Source organism: Xenopus tropicalis, chromosome 6, assembly GCF_000004195.4.
Source record: "Xenopus tropicalis strain Nigerian chromosome 6, UCB_Xtro_10.0, whole genome shotgun sequence".
NCBI lineage: Eukaryota > Metazoa > Chordata > Amphibia > Anura > Pipidae > Xenopus > Xenopus tropicalis.
In genome coordinates, this window is record NC_030682.2 from 25,556,869 (window position 1) to 25,575,641 (window position 18,773).

The 18,773-nt window shown below is 39.3% G+C and overlaps 1 protein-coding gene across 1 annotated transcript in view; it reads right to left on the bottom strand.

Annotated features, from left to right (window-relative positions):
- gpr158 (G protein-coupled receptor 158) overlaps positions 1–18,773 on the bottom strand; it is a 142,008-nt gene that overhangs the window by 84,833 nt on the left and 38,402 nt on the right. The window contains exon 2 of the mRNA XM_002933144.5: positions 11,492–11,597. Within this exon, the coding sequence (XP_002933190.2) occupies positions 11,492–11,597 (106 nt within the window). The remainder of the gene's footprint in view (positions 1–11,491; positions 11,598–18,773) is intronic.

Below are 18,773 nucleotides of genomic sequence, written 5' to 3' on the forward strand. Positions count from 1 at the left end.
TCTACCTCTTGGGCACCCCTGAAATACATCATATCAAATGTAACTAGTGTAAACCTTCACAGCCTTTCTGCTGAAACTCTGCTATAGATTTAGTGGCAAAGTTGACATGGAAAATTGTTGACAGTTGATAAATGGCGTAGGTTATAGTCAATGCAGTATCAATAGCTGTGTGCCTGTTTATGCTACTTATGTCATATTGTGGCCAAAACACAAATGAGAACATAAGGACATATCATGCTCATTGGGAATTTAACAATACATAGTTACATATTGACTTCAGTGGAATGAAGACCTTTTCACACTCACTCTTACCAACAGTAGATCCAAACTATATCAATAAAAAGGAAGATAAAGGAAATCACAATACAGCACAAGCTATTTTAGATGCAAAGGCATACACACAATCCTTCCTGATCAACCCAAGTTAAACCTGCCATTAGATAAACTGTGATTTGATACATAACACTGTAACCTAAACACCTTGCTTGATGTTTCTTCTATTTTTATAGTCCCCTTCCCTCTGCCTTTTTTTTATGTTTATATCATCTTACCTTCTTGTTGCAGTTAAAAACTCTATGTAAATTTTCATTGTGTATATAAAGTGCACACTTGAGAATTCCCTATGATATGCCCTTGAAGACATCTCTTTTATGAATGAAAGCAGACAAACTCTTTTGTAACAGGGGAGTTTAAATATAGGCAGTATATTATGTTATATCTGTTATAATAATGTTTATGAGGAAAACAAATTCACATGACTAGCCTTTGAAACAATGAAAACACAACCGAATACATTACTATACGTATATTTTTTGAATTACAGTATTTCTTATTCTAAAGTACCTAAATTTTATGGTGAGGTGTATCAAAATTTCGAGGGGGCACCAAAGCATCAGGTTGGTTGTCCATACAGCTATAAAGACACAGTACTGCAAGATATAACCAGATGTTGCTGGTTGTTTTCTCTTATATACACATTAAATGCTATGTCTACACTACACAGAATGCATTTAAAGGAGAACTAACCCACCCCACCCCCAGGTACAACTGCCCTCCATCAGCCCCCCTCTCCCTCCCTGCACAGTATTTACATACAAAAGTATCTCTTGTATAGGGGGGGTTTAGTTTTCCTTTTATCAGGAAACTAGTTGAATAGTTCCAAGACTTAACCAAATTCAGTAGAATCCATCCAGGTCATGGTATATATAGTATAAGTCAATCTAAAGCAACTGGGCTTCCTAAGTAATCATTGAAGATGTTTCACTACTCATCCGAGCAGCTTCTTCAGCTCAACTGACTGGTATGGGAAGTCCTCAGCATATATACTCTTCCACTAATCAATAGAGGAGTTTATATGGCATTGTGATTGGATTAGTGGAAGAGTACATATGCTGAGGACTTCCCATACCAGTCAGTTGAGCTGAAGAAGCTGCTCGGATGAGTAGTGAAACGTCTTCAATGATTACTTAGCAAGTCCAGTTGCTTTAGATTTCCTTATACTATATATACTTGCTGAGTATACCAAAAGTTTTTCATTGAATTTACTGGATATGATGATTAGTACGAAAGCTTCATAGCTGTCATGAACTGATATGACAACAATCACTTTTTAGGTTTAATCTTTCTCGCTCTGTAGAATATAGCAAGAATTGACTGCCTGACAGATCATACTGTAACCAGTGCAAACAAAGGGCTCTTCCATCTTGTTAATATCAGCACATATACAGTAGGTCATCTTCTACAGCATACAAATCCTCTGCTCAGGGGGTAAAGGGAACATTATGCCCTCAAATATAGTATGCACTTAAGACCAGCATCCTTGGCACAATACAGTAATGATTGTTTATTTGTATATCAGTGCTTGACAGGAGACCCTTCTCCACCAGGAGCAGTAAATCTTTCTAATTTGTAAAACAATGAAGCAAGGCTGTGCTAAAATAATAAGCAATTCTGGTACAATTCCTTTTTGAATGAGACCTACCGATGCTAAAGAATGAATAAAGTACAAAAACATGTTTCTATTACGACCTGTGTAAATATAGTAAAGTTGACAGGTCTAGATATACAGACATAAGGGAGCAAAGACCACTGTGTTGCTTTCAGTATTGATTTATAGACTAAAACATAAAGTCTGTGCATTTGGCTTGAACACACAATCATGTGCAGGGAGAAATAAGAATTATGCATGAACATAAATACAGGATAATGCCCCCCCCCCCACCCCACTGTAATTTATAAGGATATTAGGAGTCACTAAAATGCTCTATGACCACATAAAAGCTAGAGGTGGCAGGCCTTTTATATACTACATATCATTCATCTGGATACAGGTGCAACCTTCTGGGACTGGTTTCCCTCCTACAATGGCCTATCATATATTTTAATTCCATAGGGTACAACCAAATGCAACAAAATCTGCCATCAGTTTACCCCAAAATGTCAATACTTTCTATCTGACCAATGAGACCATGCTATTTTATAGTATCTGAGAACTACATAGCAGAAGGACAAACATATACCTCTGGTGCTAAGCTTGATTATGAGGTCCAATTGTCTGCACGCCTGATTGGCACCTTGGGCAATGCTGGGTAAATATCAGCCCATCTATCTGACCAATTACATTAAAGCACTATATAGTGTTGTAGAACTATGCAGCAACATATGATTTCCAATGCAGAGTATTTTTTCTTTTCCTTTACCCTATAAATGGCATGTTCTGATGTCAGAATGCAGCATCTAAACGGATTTCATCTGCAGTAAAGTTCAATAGAATATGTCCATGCTGTATTTTATAGAGATAGTATTTATACAGTATATACTTTTATATTCTGAATACAAAGAGATGCTTAAAATAAACTAATTTATAGACACAAAATGCAGAGACAACAATCACCAGGCGCCCGTTCCAGATGGCTCTCACTTAAGGAAAAAGTTCAATATGCTTCTGTTTACAATCCAGCACTTACAAGGCTAAAATTACCATTTGTGTTTAAAGAGCTCCAATGTTTTCCTCTCTAGATGTATCATTGTTTTGTACAACATGTAAAAATTTGCTGTTTTTTCTGGCATTCATTAGCACTCATTTGTGGTCACTAGATAAAACACTCTCTATGTAAAGCAGAACCAAAGCTATTCCTGCTGCCCTGCCAACTTCTCTCCTTATGCACATTACTAATCCCCTTTCCATACAAGTAAATCATTATTTGCCGGAGAACAAGGATTCCACCTCACTGCACAACAGAGATAAGGTTTCACCATCAGTTTTTCTTTGCCATGGTTTTTGTATATTTTGTCAAACAAAATTAGTGGATATTATTCTGAACTACAGCCAAACACTGGTGTGAATTCTAACAAAGCAAACTCTGAAGTTAGCGTGAAGACACAAATCATTCATATTTTGTGAAAGCCGTCTCAGTTTTTCAGGTCTTTCCAACTATGATGGCTTCCAAAAATATTTTTAGACCTTTCCCAAAAAGGAAGAGAAGCATGGAATCTATGGCTGGTATAGCTTTATCATAGCTGCCAGCGGTCTCTGATTTTCAGGGACAGTCCCTGTATTTAACTCTCTGTCACTGGAAATGTTAGTGAACAGAAACATTTCTATTTGCTCTCAATGATTTCTTATTGCTCTCAATGATTTAGGGCTCTGGCACACGGGGAGATTAGTTGCCCGCGACAAATCTCCCGTGTCTCGGGTGACTAATCTCCCCGGATTGCCATCCTGCTGGTGAAAATGTAAATTGCCGGTGAGATGGCATACGCGGCGGCACGATTTCACTGAAATCGCGCCGCCGCATATGCCATCCCACCGGCGATTTATTTATACATAGAAGGTTTGGAGCCCACTATCAACTATGGGCCCATAAAGGGAATGCTATAAAGCATCCCTGGAAATTATTCAACATGTTGGAAACTACAGTTCATTGTTTAATAAGGTGCCCGTAGACTTCATTTGGGGGTTATTAGTGCCTGCATCAGGTAATTGGTGGGATCAAATGTGAGAGTGTAATAGGGATAGTCGACCCTGTGACTAGGAGAGTGGAGGGCCCAATGGAAGAATTCATTAGAAAGTACCACATGTTTTTTGAGTTAATTTCATTATGTTTTGGAATTGGGCAAATTCAAAATCCTACAATGAAAATACAGAAAGAAGTCTCAAGAATAACCCACTAATAATACACCTTCCCATTTATATAGTATATAGGACAATACCCCTGTCTGGGACATAACTCTTGCTGCATTAAGATAAAAACAAGTAACATAAATGAAAAGGCACATGTACATTTTCTTAAAATCAAAAAGTAAAGTTAGGGGTCCCCTTTAATTGCTGTAATACTGGTTTAACAGAAAGCAGTGGATAAATGATAGCAGCCAGTGATAAATAGGTAAACTCTGTTTCATATAAACTCAAAAATATATGACTAACTATATTTCACAAAAATTGGAACAGATGAGCAATAGATTTATAATAGAGACTTACTGATACCTGGAGAAGGTATAAATACAGGGGAAACAAATGATAATAGGCCCTGAGACCTCAGAGATCCAATGGGCAACAAAGTATTAGTTTTCTGTAGGAAAAAATGCTTTTTCAAATGGCCACTGCACATTCAGGGGTTGAAGGGTTTAGGTGGAAAGATGCAGTCAAGAAACTAAAAATCTAAGAAGGGGTAAAATTTGGAACGTAGCAGTAAAGCAGGAAAGAGAAGAAAAGCTGCCCCTAAGTATCCTTAAACAAGGTAAGATTTAGGACTGTCTCCTGTGCACTGCTTCAGGACGGCATATAGAAGCAGGCATTGACATCTGAAGACAAAAAAAACCTTCCTGCCTGTCACAATACAAAATACCCCCTATGTAATAAAAGGCTCAAACTTTGCCAAGGAACAATAACCCATAACAACAAGTGAAGAGACAGGCTGGAAATTAGACTTATAGCAAATAGAGTGCACAGTAGTTCCTCTTGCTCCTACAATTAAGAGTATTTGTGGCACTTCTGTAGATAACACCAGAGAAGCAAATAACTGAAAAGTCTAGACCAACTCAAATAATCGAGCCTATCATTATTTTATTTAAAGCTGATTGTTAATTTTCTTAACCACTTCCAATAAAAGAAGACCCGCTGTGAATACGTCTGTAGATGTTCCATGGCTTTTGTAAAACTAAATGTGTCATTTTAGCGTTGCCTTGGTTTTGAGCTTTACATACATTTCTAAGGGCATTATAGCTACAGGCACAATATAATGCACGGCAGCTTGGGAAATTACACACAGAAAGCAGTGTATGTATTTAGCCCTTCGAAGAAAATCACAGTTAGAAGCCATTATCTGTCTAACCAGGGAGCCACAAAACTGCCTGCACGTATTAAGTTCTTTTCGTGCCATAATTCATCTTTAGCAGTTTCTAAGATATCTGCCTTCTTGCTGAGTTAATTTCTCTATTAGGTTGATGTTGAACAAAAGAACCGTAGGGCTGATTATACCCATTTCTTTATTTGTAAACAGCTTTAACATCCCATTTATTTCAAGATAATGACAAATAGTATAATGGGTATTATCCGAAGCTAGATAACTTTTGACATTTGCCTAATATTAAGACCGTCACAAATAAAACTCACATGCTGTTATATTCTATATATATAAATATAGTGTACAAAGTAACATATGTCAATCTGAAACTCTTAAATCTAATAGGGTAATAATCAGTGTGTGGAATACAGATTTGTAGCACCGTTCTTATCTTAGCCTCCATCACCCCTTTTCCTTCAAGGGGTTGCTCACCTTTGAGTTAACTTGTTAGTATAATGTAGAGAGTAATATTTTGAGACAATTTGCAATAGGTCGTTTTTTTTTTAGTAATTCAGTTTGGAGTTTCAGCATCTGGTTGCTAGGGTCCAAATAACCTTAGAAACAAGGTAGCGGTTTGAATGAGAGCCTAATATATAAATACAAGAGGATCTGAATAGCAAAATAAGTTAGAATAAGTAACAATAACAATAAAACTGCAAGATTTTGCAGATGTGTTTTCTAAAAAGGCTGCAGAAACCTCACAACCCCATAGACCCTATGATTGTCCAATAGAGCTGCTGCCAGGGCCCACACCTCCCAGAGGTAGAACGTACCCCCTTTTCTCTGCCTGAAACTGAGGCAATGAAGGAATAGATCAAAGAAAACCACCTTCCCAGGGAAATGCTGTTATCTGGGTGGCGGTAGATAGGTTTAGTAAAATGGCTCATTTTGTTCCATTGTCTAAGGTGCCCTCGGCCAAGGTGCTGCCAGACTAGAGCCGGGGCCCACTGGCCCAGTCCGACCCTGCTTTGGGGAACAAGACATAGTATCGGTAGTTCAGTGCCTTAAAAGAGTTCCCCACCCAAGCGAAGGGAACAGGCTTAGGACTGCCAGCCAATAAGAGAGAGAGACAGACCTGTCAATCAAATGAACCCAACCTCAGAGCTGGCCAGAGACAAGAAGGAAAAATGCTACAATATAACCACTATGATGACAAGAATAATTTAAAAACATTATAAAATGTTTAAAGGACAAGGAAAGGTTAATATAAATTAAAAGTAAGCCTAAAGGCATTATTTTTAAGTACTTACTGCATATCTAAATTCCCAGATCCCTGCTTGCTTCTCTGAGATATGGTGCTGGCAGCCTACAGCAGTGTGAAGCCTACAGTGACAGCACTGAAATCTCTCTCCCCTTCCTGTAGGTGCCAGCGGCAGCCTTCCTATTCTCTGAGCATGTGTGTAGCTTGATCCTGTCTCCTGTTCTGAGCTACACATGCCCACCAGCCAATCAGAAGCGGAGCTGGCAGAGGGGAGGGGGGGGAGGGAATGAAACACATGTGCAGTATGAAGCAAGGAGGGAAAGGAAGGGAGAATACCTTTTTAGAGATGGCTGCCTGTTCTAGAAAATGTGAAGTAAGTGTGACTGAGTAAATATATGATTAGGTGAGCCAAAAGTGTGGCGTTTTTACTAAACAATCGGAGGACTATTGGGCAGTATGCTTTTTACATTTTGACTTGCATTCTCCTTTAAAAGAGTTCCCCACCCAAGCAAAGGGAGCAGGCTTAGGACTGCCAGCCAATAAGAGAGAGAGACAGGCCTGTCAATCAAATGAACCCAACCTCAGAGCTGGCCAGAGGCAAGAAAGAAAGATGCTACAATATAACCACTCTGATAACAAGAATAATTTAAAAACAGTATAAAATGTTTAATGCATTATATTTAGAAGCTTTATTAACTTGGTGTGATTATTCATTTCAGCGATTATCAATTTCATGACAGTTCCCCTTTAAATATGACCTGAATGAATACATTCGTCACTTACTAGAATGGTTTTTCCCATGCTATGAGAAACTAGTTTCCATGGTAACGTGGCTCAGGTAACATGTCTCCACAACTTGAGTTAAATATGTTTTCATAGGCAGGCCATTGGTATCTCTCTGCATTATGATAGAGGCTGACTGATTTATCCACTATAACAGTTACAATAGAATCCCATACACAGACAATGGAAGAGTATTATCAGTTCTAGTAACTTTAGATTATTTGAAATCAAACTAGGAAATCATTAAAAGGACCGTAACATTGAAAATGAAAATATTTTAAATGCATTAATTGATTATACAATGTGATCTGGGACTCGGGATCACAAGCAACAGGGTGACCAGAATGGGGTTGTGGCCCAAGAGGGAGCAAGTATCATGGGCCTCCTGTGTCCCTGGGCCCCCGGCTGCTGTGTGTTTTGCTCCCCGCTATTTACGCCACCGGTAGCACCAATGTACGTTTTGTCTGATATGGGTATATACTGTACTATATACTGTATGTGCTGCTTCACCAATGACACCACTGCGGAAACATGGCACATTAATGCTGAATATAATACTTAACTGCATAATGTTTTAGCCACATAAAAAAAATGTATTTTACTTAAGGCCACGCTGTATGTCTTTACCTGCTCTGCTATAACGGGATGTGAAGCCTAAGATTGCACTTGCAATACCTGCACACAATCTTTGTTCAAGACGTGATTTAGTGATCTGCAGGTCAACATTTTGTCAACCCGACCCGAACCCGTCCACTCAAATTTCTGCTGCCACTATCTTGTGCCAGCAACTGTGTTTAGTGCCTGTCATGGCACCTTCTGCATTGATCACTGAAAGAGGGTATGTGGGCCTTGTGCAACATATGGCAGGATCACTGTGTTTTTGCTTTGACCAAGCCATCTGAGTATCCTGTAAGTTGTTCCTGCCCCTTTGTTGTTCCTCGTTCTCTAAATCCCCAGTATTGCCCCTTGGCCTGTTATCTGCATTCCTGCTAGTCTGCCGCCTGCACTGACCTTCTGCCTGTTTCAAAAACTCTGCTTGCTGCCTGCCCTGACCTTGTTCCCAAATATGGACGTATTTTGATCGCTGCTTGCCCAGACCAACTGCCTATATTGAGATTTGTTTTTCTGCCAGCTCATGTTACACCATATCTCCCAACATTTGAAAAATGAAAAGATGGACAAAAAGACTTAGCGCACGCATGGTGGCAAATTTTCTTGACCACACCCACATTTGTGGCCACACCCCATTTTTTTCTTCAAAAATACTCCTTTTATATAGTTGAAATGGCGGGATCAGATGCAAAATGTGCTATACACTCATACTGTACTACCTAAGGAAAATATTATGTCAACTCCTACATATAAAATACAAATATAGAGAGAAGGCAGTCAGTTATAAATGATTTATAACTATGTACAAGTTTTGCCCCCCATACAGTGCCCCCAATGGCCCAATAGACTGTACCCCCATACACAATTCCCCTATAGACAGTACCCCCCCTTACACAGTGCCCTCATCGACAGTACCCCCCTTACACAGTGCCCTCATAGACAGTACCCCCTTACACAGTGCCCCCATAGACAGTACCCCCATAGACAGTACCCCCCTTACACAGTGCCCCCATAGACAGTACCCCCCTTACACAGTGCCCCCATAGACAGTACCCCCCTTACACAGTGCCCCCATAGACAGTACCCCCCTTACACAGTGCCCCCATAGACAGTACCCCCCTTACACAGTGCCCCCATAGAAAGCGCCCCAATTGACCCCATAGACAGTAACCCCCATAGAAAGCGCCCCAATTGACCCCATAGACAGTGCCCCCAATTGACCCCATAGACAGTAGCCCCCATACACAGAGCCCCCAATAGCCCGAGTAGCCCCCATAGACAGTACCCCCCATACACAATACCCCCATACACAGTAGAACCCTTACACAGTAGCCCCCATAGACGCTCCTTCTTCTGCGGCAGCGACAGGCTCTTTTATAAGGTTGCACACCGTGCGTCACACATACGCACGGGGCGCAACCCTATAAAAGGGCCTGTCGCCGCCGCACAAGAACCAGACAGAAAGATTTGTAAAAGGTTTATAGACAGTTTACTCTAGAAAAATGGCTCTAATGGAGAAGAGGGGAGATAGGTTGACCTTCAGACTTCATATGTATGGCAAAATGATAACTTCTTTATCAATTATATGATGTTACTTGTAAAGTTCCATACTGTGCAGCAATATTTTCAAAAACAATAGAAGCTCTTACTCCCGATCTTATCTTCAGATAAATACAAAGGACCTCCTTGGCCATCTGAGGCCCCTGTTAGGCAATGCTGACTATTATAAAATAAATTCTCCATTCCTCCACTGGGCACTAGTAGATGGTGGCTTTTGCTCCTGTATTATTGTCCTCAGTAGTTGCACTTTACAAATGTGTTTTAGGGCAATAGAGACAAATATAAAATGACTTCATTTATTAGTATAAAGTGTAAGCCATGACTTTGGATTAGACAAAGTCGTTTTTAGCTTTCAACAATGATGTGGTCCTTCAGTAAAGTATAAGAATGGTCTTGCTGATAGAGATAGGTAGATAGATAGATAATAGATAGATAGATAATAGATAGATAATATAGCTAGCTAGCTAATCTGATTGATTTAGACTGTATTTGATTTAGACTGTATATATATATATATATATATATAATAGTACTTTATGCAACATTGAAAAAGTTGACAAGCATATCGGCAACCTTTAAAGATATAAAGGATAATGAAAAGAAAATATAATTTAGGTACAAAAGTACAATTAAATGAAAAATTGCACTTGTCTGGCCATTTCCCAGATTCTGTGACTTCTGCACTACGGGAAGCCTCAACATGCTGGGCTTAATTAGCCACAAAAAAAACAGTTTCTCCAGAAAGGAACATTTTTTATTAGGACTATACTGCAATATGTAAAAATAACATTATGCATTCTTAAAGGAACAGTTAGGCACCCCCAGTGATTGTATTCACTTACCCTGGGCTAGAAAACTGCCCTGGCCCAGGGTTCCTCTTTTTAAGCATCATGGAGTGGTCCAATTCTTCTGCTTCTTCTTTCTTCAAAATCCCGGGACGGATGCAAAGTAAAAAAGCTGGCATTTTTGTTAAAGTTAAAGAAGCAGGAAGAGGATCACTCCATAGTGCTCTCTGAAAAGAACCCCAGGGCCAGGGCAGTACTTCATAAGTAAATACAATCACCAGAGCGGGAGGGGGCTAACTTTTGGTACAGCCCAGTGATTTTAACCTTTCCTTTTCCTTTAAAGGGACAGTAACACGAAAAAATGAAAGTGTATGAAAGTAATAACAATGTAATATACTGTTCTCCTGCTCTGGATTATTTTCTTTAGAAACATTACTATAGTTTAGTAAACAAAGCTGCTGTGTAGCTGTAGGGGCAGCCATTCAAAGGAGAAAAGGCACAGGTTATTCAGCAGATAACAGATAAAACACCATTGTATTGTACAGAGCTTATCTGTAATCTGCTACGTAACCTGTGCCTTTTCTCCTTTTTTCCAGCTGGAATGGCTGCCCCCATGGCTACAGAGCAGGGTATTTATATAAACTATAGAAGTGTTTCTGAGGCAAGCACACAACTTTTACCAGTCCAGGGCAGCAGTACATTATATTATAAAACACTTTCATTTTTTGGTGTTACGGTTCCTTTAATACAGTACAAAGGAAAAAGATAGTTACATAATATGAAATATATGACATGACAAAAGACATGCATGCATGGATAATTACAAAAGCACACTAAAATGTCTAAGTGCTTTAATGCATTAAAAAAGAAGAGGCAAAGTAGATCCCATTTAGACCAATCTGATATATAATATTCCAATAAAGTCAGCGGGAGATTTCAGCTTATTCAAGATAAAATGGATACGGCAAGTGTTCCGAGATACTGATACATAACCCTGCACTGCAATCTTTGCAGTCTTATTTTAGGACAATTTGCTATAAACACCTTCTGAAGCATTATGGATTAAAAAAGTCATCCTTCAATCATTTCTAAAAGAATTTATCATTCACTAATGAGCAAAAAAAATCAAGACAAAAATGAATATGCACATACGATTCAGTTATTTTTACTTTTTTGGTTTAAATGCACTTTACGGTATACGATACCTTTGAGCTGTTGTGCTGGCATCTGTGCGTTCCAGAAAACCAGCCTTCGTTTGAGCACTGGTCAATGTCGATGTTTTGAAGGTTTACATCCACTTTTAGAACGCCCCTGCAATAAATAAAAACAACAGCTTGTTAATATAACTGCTACAACTGGCAGGGGAGGAGGGACTAAAACACTGAGGTTTTTGTGCTGTGTGGGACTTTTTGAAGAGTTCCTCTTTAAAGGAGAAGGATAGGTAAAAACTAAGTAAGCTTTATCAGAAAGGTCTATGTAAATACAGCCATAAGCACTCACAGAAACGCTGCACTGACTTCTCTGTCAAAAGATTTATTGTGTCTGTTTTCCTCTGCCACAGACACGCAGCTTTCTGCTCTCTGCTCTCAACTCTCCTGATCCCCCCTCCCTCAAGAATGCTAAGAACTCACTACCCCCCCTTAGGAATGTGGATCTGAGCCAATCAGCAGGAAGCTGACTCATAGGGGCAGATTTACTAATCCACAAATCCAAATCCCGAAAGGGAAAAAATCGCATTGGAAACAAAAATTTTGCGACTTTTTCGTCTCTGTCGCGATTTTTTGCGACTTTTTCGTCGCGCTATTTCGTCGCCGTCGCAATTTTTATGTATTGAGCGACAGTAAACGGTGGAAAAACCAATCTGATTTTTTCGCGACGCCGACGAAAAAGTCGCGGAAAATATACGATAAAGTCGTAACGGCGACAAAAAAATCGCGGGACATACGGCAAAGTCGCGACGGCGACGAAAAAGTTGCAAAAATACCGATCATTACGAAAAAACGCGTTCGGGCGCTTTCGGTCCGTTCGCGCATTAGTAAATCTGCCCCCTAGTCTTACTAACTGAGCATGTTCATTTGATCTGGGTGTCTGTTTTTTCTTCCTGTTTGGCTTCTGATCTTCTGAACAGGAGAAATATGGGGAGACTTAAGGGCACTATTGAGAGAACTGAAGGTATGCATGCAGCTTGAGATTAACTCTTTATTAGCCTTTCCTTCTCCTTTAATAAACGCAATGCATTCAACTGAGCTCCCAACCAAATCAATCGCCCTTTAAAATATAAGTAGTAAAATTTGGAGAACACATTTGCTGTACGGTCACGGCAAAGTATAGCCAGGAAAAGGAAGAGCAAATATGCTCAACAACAGATTCAGTGACTCTACATGCACAACTAGAGAAGCCAGATGGTGAGAGGAACAAATACGACAAATCGAATTATAGTACTTACTGTTCACATTAGATTTTTTGCATGCTTTTACATTTTTAAAGGTTGTATTTATTTTCTATTTCAGTACCCTCCACGAAACCTATTTTCTTCTTTAAACACAACTGGGTTTTATTTAATGTAGAAACAATGTTTTTCCTTAGCCTTACCATTCATTCCACTTATATTGTAGTGTCACCCACTGTGACCTACAGCACTTATATTTGCCTATTTGTGTCTGTAAGTTACCCTCCCATATAGATTGTAAGCTCTACGGGGCAGGGACCTCCATCCTCTTGTGTCTTTGACTCTTAACTTATTGCAACTGTGTCTTGTATTTATTGTTATACTTTGTATTTATCTATTATTTCAATAACCCTGTTTGTATTAATGTATTCTACTGTACAGCACTGCGTACATAAGTAGCACTTTATAAATAAAGATATACAATAAAGATATACATTCTAGTGGTCTTTTTGGGAGACACAGGAAAGGGTCAGGTCTGGGCCGCCGGGGCCCACTAGGTTTTTTCCCGGTGTCCTGGGCAGCCCAGTCCAACCCTGGAGGGCTAAAAGGGAGGAAGTTGGTGTTCTGGCTATTACATTAGACATCTATTTATGCCGGCTTTTATATATTAGATTTTTGGTTTTTTAACCAACCATTTTGGAAATTGGGAATGCAGGCTATCTTTTTAGCCAGTTTTATTTTTACACTGAACTGTTCAGTGTAAAAGAGTAAAAGTGAGGGGCAGAGGTAGTGGCACCCAAAATACATTAAACACAGTGAGAATCAGTGGGAAGCTTAGCCTTTAAAAACAAAATAGTTAATGATTTCTGACACCCCAGACCCCCTTACCCTTCCAATAGGCAGGTTTCCTGAAGGCTAGAAAAGATTTCAGCATTGTAGAGATCAAAATGAAGTCAGAAATCGTTTGCATTGCTAAACATCTAAAAGCAGCTCTTTGTTGGTTCAAGAATAACGCTATAAAAATGATCACAGATTCCCTTTAACTACTGCTATCAGTAGGTAGCATTATCTGGTCTACTGTTCTATGTTGCAATGGTTTCCCAAACCTTGAGCAAACTGCGCACCTGTACAGGTATGGGATCTGTTATCCGGAAACCCATTATCCAGAAAGTTCAGAATAATGGAAATCTCCCATAGACTCCATTATATGCAAATAATTCTAATTTTCAAAAATGATTCCCTTTTTCTCTGTAATAATAAAACAGTACCTGTACTTGATCCCAACTAAGATATAATTACCCCTTATTGGGGGCAGAACAGCCCTATTGGGTTTATTTAATGGTTAAATGATTCCCTTTTCTCTGTAATAATAAAACAGTACCTGTACTTGATCCCAACTAAGATATAATTAATCCTTATTGGAGGCAAAACAATCCTATTGGATTTAAATGATGTTTAAATGATTTTTTAGTAGCGGGAGCCTATTGCATTACTTTATGGGAATAGTGCAGGCTTCTATTTAGAGTTCTGTTTTGAAACCACACTAGTTGTGCTCTCATTGTAAATATTGATGTGATTTTTTAGTAGATTAAAGTATGGAGATCCAAATTACGGAAAGAGTCCTTATCCAGAAAGCCCTGGGTCCCAAGCATTCTGGATAACAGGTTCCATACCTGTACTTATATTACCCGTATAATTGTATACAGCAGTCAAAACTATTGTAACATTTCAGCCAAACCACTCCTCTTACCCTGCTCTCCTTCCAGAAAGAAATATTACATACTGTACTATCACCATATTATACCATATTACTCAAGTAATGTTCTAAGGTATATCTGCCTCTGCACTCCTCCTCCATGTTCTGAAATTTCCCATAAGATTACTGTTTATAACTACTCCTTCCATGTCCTCCTCTTCAGATAAAACTCCCACTCTGTCCTTCTAAAATTCTAACTCTACAAAGAGGGGCAAAGTTGTATTTATTATTTAGTTTCATGTCACAATGTTCTAGAAGATCTCATGCTCACGATTCCTTTTAAATAAATTGACTTAACCCTAAATTGTTAAATGAAATGTATTTGCTTTGGGAAGAGACTCCTACTTGCTTGTAGTCTCAGATGCCACCTCTGCCATAAGCACAAATATTGAAAGACAAATACTTTTTATTTTGTTTAAACTTCATATTATATGACAGGTTATTTGTCAGCCGTGCATCTGCTGGGCCTCAGAAGGCTTTTTTTCCCTTTAATGAACTCACAGGCTTAACATTTTCATTTATATTAATGCAAATGCATGTTCTTGCCAATACAGTGTTGTTAAATGATGTGCGGGTCTGGTTGCCAGATTTGATAACTATCCCTTGTGTGCTCAGTACATAAAAATAGCTTTTTGGGTTTGTAAAAAAAAAAATAAAATGAAATAGAAATAAACATTAACATCATAATGACAGAATTTGGCTTGTCGGCTTAATGCAAGTTCCATATCCATCAAGTAGAAGAGCAGTTATCAGCAATAGCAAAGCTTTAGGCAGCGGAAAATGTCCATATAATAATATTATTTGCAGTTGTACACCATCTGTGTTCCGATATATTTACAGTGTCTACTGCACAATTACACATTGGAAAATGTATCATCTTGGAGAATGAGCTGGTGTTCAGAAGCTCCTCCCATGAAGCTCCTCCCCTTTTGTTTTCTGAGCCCTCCTTCTGTCTTCAACTATACTAGACATTAAAGAGGTGCCTACTAGGCATGCTCACTGCCTCTGTTTCAATTAAAATCAATTAGGCCCCTCATTGAGGTCATCATCGTCAGACAGAGAAGGAGTGCTCAGAAAGCAAAAGGGGTGGAGCTTCATGCTAGATAAGGAAGGCAATAAAAGTGCTGTAGTTGAACTGGATGTAATAGAGAAACAAAATAAATCTGGGTGCAGGGAGAAAGGTATGTTATTCTGGGGGCTGTACAGAGTAATTTTAGAGATTTCTTTTAAAAAAGCGTTACTTATTCTTTAAAGAAAAGAAACTTTAGAAAGGTTTTGTATGAATATGTAGGATATCCAAGAACTGTCTATGGACAATACACAGGTGGGATTCAGAGCAAAGCAAGAACACAGGAAGCCAAAGGAGTATTTTCTCTATAAATTTGAAATGAAGGTTGGGTTGCTAGACACAAATATAGGGGTGCCCCACATTGGTTCTTAGTATCTCAAGCTGTGCATAGATGGTTGTACCATAATAGTCTTAACAACTTTATCCTTTGAATTCATGGAACATGAATTCCATGCCATTTATACCAGGTAGTTTTTACTCTTACCACCACCCCTTAAAGCTCAAGTGTGCATAACTGGAACACTTCCAGGCCTCATTTGCAGTTAGACCAGTAGTTCTCAACCTTCCTAATGCCTCAACCCTTTAATACAGTTCCTCATGTTGTGGTGACCCCCAACCATAAAATTATTCCTAAGACCGTCGGAAATATGTGTTTTCCGATGGTCTTAGTCGACCCCTGTGAAAGGGTCGTTTGACCCCCAAAGGGGTCCTGATCCACAGGTTGAGAACTGCTGAGTTAGATTGATGATTACACTGGACTGCTTTTACCTACTGTATATGGTTGCCCTAACATTCAATGAAGTTTGAGGCATAGTCCATGTTTGCAATCCATCTTAGCCTGCTGGACCAGAGATGCCGTATGATGCACTTTGAGCCAGCTAAAGCAGATAACATTTCACCGCATACTTGCAGACTGCATATTCTCAACTGACTTCAGAGTTATTAGTAAAGTCTGAAAGTAGAAATCTGAACTGTCAGATACAATTTCCATAACCAACAGTCCAACTGCAAACATACCCAAGTCAGGAGTATGAAAAGCCTAAAGCAGTATATCCGTAGTGCTGCATTTATAAAAAATGTCTACCATGTGTTTGCGCCTGTCAAAAGAATGCAGAGAGATTAAAATGAAGGTTTTCCCAGTAAATTAGTTCCCTGAACAGAATCTGCCACATACACTATATATGTAGGGGAAAGACAGAAGCTGAGACTTTATCTAAGCACAAAACTAGGAAAAAAATTACGGTATAATTTCTAATAAATGCTCGGCTTCCAAAGTGATTTAATTAGAATTGAATTGCTGAAAACATTAATATCTGGCTAAAGCCATCTGTAAAGAACCATTAAACGTTTAAGTTATTTCCAGCAAGTCTATCTATGGTTAATACAATTACTCTTGTTATTACTACAGATATAGACAAAGCCAAATAAAGCCACACAAAAGTATTCAGTTTAGTCACAGTGCTGCTAAAAACCAGAGGTTCTATAAAAGATTTGCTCATTTGAAGTAGTTGCCTGGAACTCTGCATTTGCCATCACTGCCCACCAAGTTGCATGAGTATTCTGCAGCCTCGCTGCTATGAACCTCCTTTGCTGCTTCAAGGGAAATATAAGTCCCTGAACTAAAAGGGAGGCCTCTGGTCCTCTGACCTTTTCTGTTGGAAAATAGATCATCCCCTTTCTGTCTATAATGTCCTCTAATGTACTTTGTGGTAGAGTGACCCAACAAATGAGAGATTTTTAAATTCTCCATAGTGGGAGATGTAGGCTTTAAGGGAGAGGTTGATAAACAGAGAATGTGTTCTCTGTTTAAAGCAGGGCTGTGGAGTCGGAGTCGAGGAGTCGGAGGCAATTTTGGGTACTTGGAGTCGGAGTCGGCAAAAAATGAACCGACTCCGACTCCTACTAAATTTAAATGGGAATAAAAAAAAAAAATAAAGCAAGTTTAAATGTCCCAATTCACAAACAGTCATAATTAATTACTTCTCTGCTATAAGAATAAAGCCCAATGCACGCAGTGCATAAACGAACACGTTGAGTGACCATGAAGCATGCTTTTCATTGACTGTTTGAATGTATAAAATACATTAGCATATTAAAAACAGAGGAGTCGGAGTCGTGGAGTCGGAAGTATCAGAAACTGAGGAGTCGGAGTCGGAGAATTTATCTACCGACTCCACAGCCCTGGTTTAAAGGGCTTTGCTCTCTGGCCCTGGAAGCTATACGGTTATGGAATAAACAAGCGGATCAGGCGATCCATTCCAGTAGTCCAGCTCACCTATTGGAGCTTACTTTCCACAGGAAGGCTGTCCTGTAGAAAGGTATTTAATTGTATGGAAAGGTGTGAAACACTCTCTCAGAGCAGGGCACAGAGCAGGAAGGATACCTGTCTTTGTTAGCACTCCCAGAGGGGCTGGGGTGCTTCCTACCACTGCAAGGAGCAGAGGGAGCCCAGACTTGAGAAAGCGACCAAGAGACTGAGGATCTAAGGAGCTGAAAGGAAAGCCAGGAGGCTGAGCTTATCCCCCAGAAGTGTTGTGAGTACAGGGGTGACCCCAACATTTGTATTTTCTCACTGGTAGTCCACAAGGGGCCCAGTTTAGTGAGGGAACTCATCTAATGTGTGAAGGTAGCACCCAGAAGGCAGGATTTATTTTTATGATTTGTTCTGTATGCTGAATGGGCACCCCTGTGTAAATAAACTGCCTTAAAGTTAAGAAAGTGTCTGTCGTAGATCCCGCTAGTTTACAACTTGTAGAGAGAAATCAAGTCCCCTCACAAGGAGACAACACCAAACTTCACAGTCTTTCCTCATGGTCTATTCTATCACTTTTACCAGTTTAGCTGCACACCTCTCCATCTCACTAATATCCTTTTTAAAGTGATACTGATACAAAAAAAACTACCCTTCAAAATATTAATCTACATAAAAAGTTCCCTAGAGGTCATGTTCATCATTTCTCACTGATAGGGCTGCTTTTGTAAGTTATTGTTATTTGAAGCTCCCAAACTTGACTGTCCCTTCTCCGCCTGTCAGTTACAGCTTCTAATGCTAATGGACTCCTGCAGCAGAAATATGGAAGCCCCCTCATAGAGGGACATGAGGGATCTGATAAGTAATGTTAAAGCATTAGGAAATACAATGAAAGGTTAATATAAATTAAAAGTAAGTCTAAAGGCATTCTTTTTAAGTACTTACTGCATATCTAAATTCCCAGATCCCTGCTTGCTTCTCTGAGATATGGTGCTGGCAGCCTACAGCAGTGTGAAGCCTAC